Source organism: Rhinopithecus bieti, unplaced genomic scaffold, assembly GCF_001698545.2.
Source record: "Rhinopithecus bieti isolate Rb0 unplaced genomic scaffold, ASM169854v2 scaffold_42772, whole genome shotgun sequence".
In the NCBI taxonomy this organism is placed as follows: Eukaryota; Metazoa; Chordata; class Mammalia; order Primates; family Cercopithecidae; genus Rhinopithecus; species Rhinopithecus bieti.
In genome coordinates, this window is record NW_016818842.1 from 1,981,951 (window position 1) to 1,989,512 (window position 7,562).

Sequence of the window (7,562 nt, forward strand, 5' to 3'; positions counted from 1 at the left end):
TTTTTTTTTCTTTTTTTTTTGAGACCAAGTCTCGCTCTGTCGCCCAGGCAAGCTCCACCTCCCGGGTTCATGCCATTCTCCAGCCTCAGCTTCCCGAGTAGCTGGGACTACAGGCACCTGCCACCACGCCCGGCTAATTTTTTGTATTTTTAGTAGAGATGGGGTTTCACCGTGTTTGCCAGGATGGTCTCGATCTCCTGACCTCATGATCCGCCCGCCTCGGCCTCCCAAAGTGCTGGGATTACAGGCGTGAGCCACCACGCCCGGCCAATTTTTGTGTTTTTAGTATAGACGGGGTTTCACCATGTTGCCCAGTCTGGTCTCAAACTACTGACTTCAAGTGATCCACCTGCCTCAGCTTTCCAAAATGCTGCGATTACAGGAGTGAGCCACCGTGCCCGGCCATAGTTCTTTATAAGGAATTGTTGGCTGTCTGGTTGAAACAGTGAGCAAAGAGGGCAGGCTCGATGTGGACCGATTTCAAGGTCAGACAGGCAGGGGCATCGCGGCTCGAGACCACCTCTTTTTTCTTGGCTGTCTGGTTCCACAAATCCTAGCTGGATCCAGAGGATACAAAAATACACAAAAGTGGGAAGGATTGGTCAGGCTCAGTGGCTCATGCGTGTAAGCTCAGCACTTGCGAAGGCCAAGGCAGGAGGATTGCTTGAGCTCAGTACTTTGAGAGCGGCCTGGGCAACATAGTGAGACCTTGCCTCTACAAAAAAATCAATAAATGGAGCTGGCTGTGGTGGCTCACGCCTATAATCCCACCCCTTTTGGAGGCCAAGCTGCTTGGATCACTTGATCTCAGGAGTTTGAGACCAGCCTAAGCAACATGACAAAACCCTGTCTCTACCAAAAATACAAAAATTAACTGGGCATAGTGGCCCACCTGTAGTCCCAGCTACTTGGAAGGGTGAGGCAGGAGAATTACTTGAACCCAGGAGGCGGAGGTTGCAGGGAGCCGAGATCACGCCACTGCTCTCCAGCCTGGGTGACAGAGTGAGAGCTTGGCTCAAAAAAATAATGTAGAAGAGAGATGGGAGGATTGCTTGAGCCCAGGAGGTCGAGGCTGCAATGAGTCGTTACCATGCCAGTATACTCCAGGCTGGTTGACAAAGTAAGACCCTGTCTCCAAAAAATAAATAAAAAGGAAAATCAGCCAGGTATGGTGACTCACACCTGTAGTTCTAGCACTCTGGGAGGTCAAGGCAGGAGGATTGCTTGATCTCAGGAGTTGAAGACCTGCCTGGGCATCTCTATTATAATTTTTCAGTAGAGACAGGGTTTCACCATGTTGGTCAGGCTGGTCTCCAACTCCTGACCTCAAGCAATCCACCCGCCTCGGCCTCCCAAAGTGCTGGGATTACAGGCGTGAGCCACTGCACTCAGCCTATTATAATTTTTTTATACAAAAAGAATCAGGTATGAAACCCCTTTGTCCATCATCTATCTCCAAACGTTATCAACTCGGCCAGTTTTGTCATAACAAAACAATTTTGAGATACCAGTTCCTGCTGCTGAGTGGCCCTGTCTGTAGGGAAGGCAGTGGCTGGAAGCTGAACTATGTCAAGGGACGCCCTGGGTATCTGGAGCCCAGAGAAGAGGCACTTGAGCTTCCCAGAGCCAAAGCTGAAAGAGGAGGAGCTTTCGAGGAAGAGAACTGGGTGGAGTTGTCTAAGGCTAGCACCAGACTGCAGAGATTTGCAGGCAGGGCCTGGTCTCCGGAGGGTGCCGTGTACAGATGTCTGGCTTATTGAAGTGTCTGAACACAATGGAATGTAAACAGAAAGTGGTTTTAGCTTTTTCTAACAGTTGTCTTCTGGTCTGTTCCCCTTGCTGCCCTTAGCAACATCGTGAGCAGATTCCATACTTTCTGGCCACCTTGAACGGTTACAAAAAACTTCAATCGAAGTCATAGTATAGAATGACTCAGCAAATGTGACTATTCACAGGATATTTGATTGTGTTTAGGAATTGTTGCTTTTGAAGGTTGTAGTGACATTGTTATGGTTATTATAAAGTTCAAGTCCTTTTAGAAATACAGAACAAAATATTTACGGGTGAAATGACGTGATGTCTGGAATTTCCTTTCAAATAATCTGGGGCGAGGTGAGAAGGCAGTGAGGGTATAGAGGAAAGAAAATTGGCCAATGAATTGTTAATGTTTGAAGTTGGGCGATATATATGTTTTAGAGATAGGGTCTCAGTCTGTCGCCCAGGCTGGAGTGCAGTGGTGCAATCATAGCTCACTGCAGCCTCCACCTCCTGGGCTCAGTGTCCTCCAGCCTCAGCCTCTTGAGTAGACGGGACTACCAATGCAAGCCACCACAGTCGGCTAAGTTTTAAAATTTTTTGTAGAGACAGGGTCTTGCTATGTTGCCAAGGCTGGTCCGAAACTCCTGACCTTAAGCAATCCTCCTGCCTTGGCCTCCCAAAGTACTGGAATTATAGGCATGAACCACCGCACCTGGCCAACTAGTGTATAGTTTTGAAATAATGTTAAATAAAGGAAGTAAAAAGACAGTCTAGTAGAAGCTAGGGCAGTTTAATATTCCAACCTCAAATCTGGATCAAGTCTCATCTCTTCCCATGCCTCAGAGCTGGGCAGCCTAGGGTTTGCTGAGGGACTCAAAGTAGGGAGGGATGGGGGTTAGCTTTAAGGACAGCTGCTCTCATCCCCCCTTCTGGGCAGAGGACCTTTGGCAGTAGGGTCCAGAGTGGACCTGTCTGTGTGCCTGACTGCGTGTCAGTGGTGGGAAAGCTCCTGCTCTCTGGCCCCATCTGGCTGTGTGAGCTGCTGGTGGCCTCTCCTGCTGGTTTGCTCGGGACCCAGCTCAGCCTCACCCTGGCTCCTTCTGGGGCTGAGGATCTCCCAGAGAGCGCAGCCAGCAGTGACTCCCTTCAACCCCTGCTAGGCATTTCCTCCAACTTCCTCCCCTTAACTTGTAAGCCCATGACCCCGTCCCCTGCCCCGCATGCCCACATTCCTTCACCAGGATCCCAGAATGATCCTGTGTGATAAGATAGGGACTTGTGCCTGAGGTCTGACATGTTCCCAGATCCAGGGTATGCGTGTCTGGCTGACAAAGACATCCCCTTCTTCTACTGAGATAACAGCACTGTGAATTTCAGCTCAACAGGTGTACAGTCAGTTAAATAAAGGAAGTAAAGACAATCAATCTAGTATAAGCCAGGGCCGTTTAATGTTCCAACCTCAAATCTGAATCAAGTCTTATCTTCATTGGAACTCCTCCTTGATCTTGGAGGACCCCTTCCTGGCTTTGCAGAGTACAGAGAGATTAATTTCTTCTCTGCAAACCCTACACTGCTGATAACTCATCACCGCTGCCCCCTCATTTCTGAAGCTTTAGTATGGTGTAACTGACATGATGAACTGCACATATTTAAAAGGCCCGGTATGGTCCGTTTTGACAGATGCATATTCCTGTAACTTGCCTTTGCTCCTAGTCTAGTCAAATTGGGAAGAAGGCGCAGGGTCGTGGCTGGGGTAGCTGTGAAGGTTGGATTGGATTACTTGTTTGCGGCTGTCTTTAGAATGCAGGTGACTGGCCAGCTGTGGTGGCTCAAGCTTAGAATCCTAGCACTTTGGGAGGTCAAAGAGGAGGTGGGAAGATCACTTGAGTCCAGGAGTTTGAGACTAGCTTGGGCAACATAGTGAGACTTTGTTTACACAAAAATTTTTTTAAAAGGCCGGGCGTGGCGGCTCACACCTGTAATCCCAGCACTTTGGGAGGCCAAGGCGGGCAGATCACGAGATCAAGAGATCAAGACCATCCTGGCAAGCATGGTGAAACCCCATCTCTACTAAAAATACAAAATTAGCTGGGTGTGGTGGCACATGCCTGTAATCCCAGTTACTCGGGAGGCTGAGGCAGGAAAATCACTTGAACCTAGAAAGCGGAGGTTGCAGTGAGCCGAGATCACATCACTGCACTCCAACCTGGGTGGCAGAGTAAAAAGAAGAAAGAAAGAAAGATTTAGGAGGTAGCACTGATCAGACATGAGGGCATGGGAGAGAGAGGGGGCTGGGATGATGCCCTGGTTTTAGGCGTGGGTGATGGGGGCTGTGATATGGTTCATTGTGGGGAACACTCGGGAGGGATCGGGGTGGGGAAGAGGGAGGTGGTTCTGGGGAAGGCAGTGTGCCCAGTTTGGGCATATTCATTTGAGATACTGATTTCCTTTGCATTGTGTCACTGAGCATTTATACACATTTTACAGTACAGTGTGTTTTTATCTACGTCACACCCTCTTCCCAGCCAAACCCACACAACCGCAGAAAAGGAAGTTGGTTTCAAAACAGCAGGAAGAGGGGTTGATAGATTTGCTATGGGAGTTTTGTGAGGTTTTTTTTTTTTTTGAGACTGCATCTCTGTTGCCCAGGCTGGAGTGCAGTGGCACGATCTGGGCTCACTGCAACCTCCGCCTCCTGGGTTCAAGTGATTCTCCTGCCTCAGCCTCCAGAGTAGCTGAAATTACAGGCATGTGCCACCATGCCCGGCTAATTTTTGTATTTTTAGAGATGGGGTTTCACCATGTTGGCCAGGCTGGTCTTGAACTCCTGACCTCAGGTGATCCACCTGCCTCAGCTTCCCAAAGTGCTGGGATTACAAGCGTAAGCCACCGTGCCTGGCCTTTTAGTGAGATTTTTCAAGTGGAAATTGAAAGGGGGATTTCATTTTGGCACCAGCAAGCTGAGCCTCTGGGTTAGGGGCAGCCCACACTGGAGTAAGCGTTGGGCCTGCCCGTAGGCAGTGGGGTGATGTATCTCCGTGTCACAGGCTTGAGAACTGGCTCAGCTTGGTGTCTGTTCTTTGCTAATGGCTTTCGAAGCTGGTGGCTTGGGAAGGATGGGGGCTTGCAGAGGGTTTACTGCCGTGGGAAAGGGAGTGAGATGTGCTGAGTTCAGGTGGCTCTGAAGGACCTACACGCCTGAGGTCCTTAAGATTTATTTCTGAGTCGGACTTGGAGCCAGGGGAGTTTCGGTACCGATTTTGATCTTTGGCAAAGGTTAGCATTTTCTGTGGTGTAATAATGGAGAAAGTGGTCTCTAATCAGAGTCTCACGGAAACATCAAGTTATCCAGTGGGAGTGCAATTCTCTACTGCAGAACTTCTTTGAGAGTTTTTTTTTTTTTTTTTTTCGAGATGGAATTTCACTCTTGTTGCCCAGGCTGGAGTGCAATGGCATGATCTCGGCTTACTGCAGCCTCCGCCTCCTGGGTTCAAGTGATTCTCCTGCCCCAGCCTCCTGAGTAGCTGCAATTACAGGCATGCACTGCCACCCCTGGTAATTTTTATATTTTTAGTAGAGATGAGGTTTCACCTTGTTGGTCAGGCTGGTCTCAAACTCCTGACCTCAAGTGATCTATCCACCTCAGTCTCCCAAAGTGCTGGGATTACAAGCATGAGGCACTGCATCTGGCTTTCTTTTTTCTTTTTCTTTTTCTTTCTTTCTTTTTTTATTTTTTTTGAGAGATAGGCTGGAGAGCAGTGATGCAGTCATAACTCACTGTAACCTCCACTCCTGTGGGATCCTCCCACTTCAGCCTCCTGAGTAGCTGAGACTACAGCCATGTGCCACCATGCCTGGCAAAGTTTTTATTTTTTATTTTTTTGTAGAGACAAGGGTCTTGCTGTGTTACCCAGGTTGGTCTCAAACTCCTGGGCTCAAGCAATCCTCCCAAAGTGCTAGTATTACAGGCGTGAGCAGCCACTGTGCCCAACTTCTTTGAACCTTTGATTGCTAATGTACGCCTTGTTTCCAAGAGAGGAATCATAGATACAGCTGTCCATTTGTACAGTTGTTCTTCAGTATCCATGGAGATTGGTTCCACGACCCCCAATAGATACCAAAATCCTTGGATCTTCAAGTCCCTGATATAAGATGGTGTAGTATTTGCATCTAACCTAAGCGTATCCTCCCATATACTTTATTTATTTGAGACAGAGTCTCGCTCTGTCGCCAGGCTGGGGTGCAGTGGCACGATCTCAGCTCACTGCAGCCTCCACATCCCAGGATCAGGTGATTCTCCTGCCTCAGCCTTCCGAATAGCTGGGACTACAGGCATGTGCCACCACGTCTGACCAATTTTTGTGTTTTTAGTGGAGATGGGGTTTCACTTGTTGGCCAGGCTGGTCTCAAGCTCCTCACTTCAGGTGATCCACCTGCCTCGGCCTCCCAAAGTGATGGGGTTACAGGTGTGAGCCACATCACCTGGTCCCTCTTGTATACTTTAAATCATCTCTAGATTATTCATAACACCTAATACAATGTACATGCTATGTAAATAATTGTTATACTGTATCATTTAGGGAATAATGACAAGAAAAAAGTCTGTACATGTTCTGTGCAGATGCAACCATGAAGTATTTTTCTGGATATTTTTGATTCAAGGTTGCTTGAATCCATGGATGTGGAATGCACAGATATGGGGGCAGATTGCATTTGGTTATCTGAACCCCTGAAACCTTTTTTCATAGTGCCTTATGGAGGACTAGTGTTTCTTAGAACACACTTTGGGAAATGAAGAGATAATCCTTGTCTTTGTTTCAAATAAACAAAAGTTTTTTTTTTTTCTTTTTTCTCTTTTTTTGAGATGGAACCTTGTTCTGTCTCCCAGGCTGGAGTGCAGTGGCACAATCTCTGCTCACTGCAAGCTCTGCCTCCTGGGTTCATGCCATTCTGCCTCAGCCTCCCAAGTAGCTGGGACTATAGGCGCCCGCCACATGCCCAGCTAATTTTTTGTGTTTTTTAGTAGAGACGGGGTTTCACCTTGTTAGCCAGGATGGTCTCGATCTCCTGACCTTGTGATCCACCCACCTCGGCCTCCCAAAGTGCTGGGATTACAGGCATGAGTCACCGCGCCTGGCAAATGAAAGTTTGGTTGATAACTTTGGACCTGGAACTCAGGAAGCTCCCATTTAAGTAGGTGTTTTGTTCTCTCTACCCCTCTACATATATGCTGGCTTCATCAGAATCATTTCTGGGCATGCAGGGTGGCTCCCATGTGTATCCCAACACTTTGGGAGGCTGAGGGAGGAGGATCACTACAGGCCAGGAGTTTGAGGCCAGCCTGGGCAACATAGCAAGATCCCATCTCTACAAAATATAAAAGTATCAAAATTATCTGGGTATGGTTGTGTGCACCTGTAGTCCCAGCTACCTGGGAGGCTGAGGCAGGAGAATCATTTGAGCCCAGGAGGTTAAGACTGCAGCGAGCTATGATTGAGCCACTTATACTCCAGCCTGGGTGACAGAGTGAGAGACCCTGTATCTTAAATAAAAAAAAGAAAAAGATGGGCCGAGCGCAGTGGCTCACACCTGTAATCCCAGCACTTTGGGCAGCCGAGGCAGGTGGATTACTTGAGGTCAGGAGTTCAAGACCAGCCTGGCCAACATGATGAAACCTCCTCTCTCTTCCTCTCTCCTTTTCTCTCCTCCTCTGTCCTCCTCTCTCTTCTCTTCTCTTCTCTTCTCTTCTCTTCTCTTCTCTTCTTTCTTTCTCTCTCTCTCTCTCTCTCTCTCTCTCTCTCTCT

General features: G+C 48.2%; 1 protein-coding gene across 1 annotated transcript in view; it reads left to right on the plus strand.

The window, feature by feature from the left end:
- The window catches only part of STYXL1 (serine/threonine/tyrosine interacting like 1), a 60,521-nt gene that overhangs the window by 36,278 nt on the left and 16,681 nt on the right, over window positions 1–7,562 (plus strand). The window contains exon 6 of the mRNA XM_017857594.1: window positions 2,696–2,748. Coding sequence (XP_017713083.1) covers window positions 2,696–2,748 — 53 coding nt within the window. The remainder of the gene's footprint in view (window positions 1–2,695; window positions 2,749–7,562) is intronic.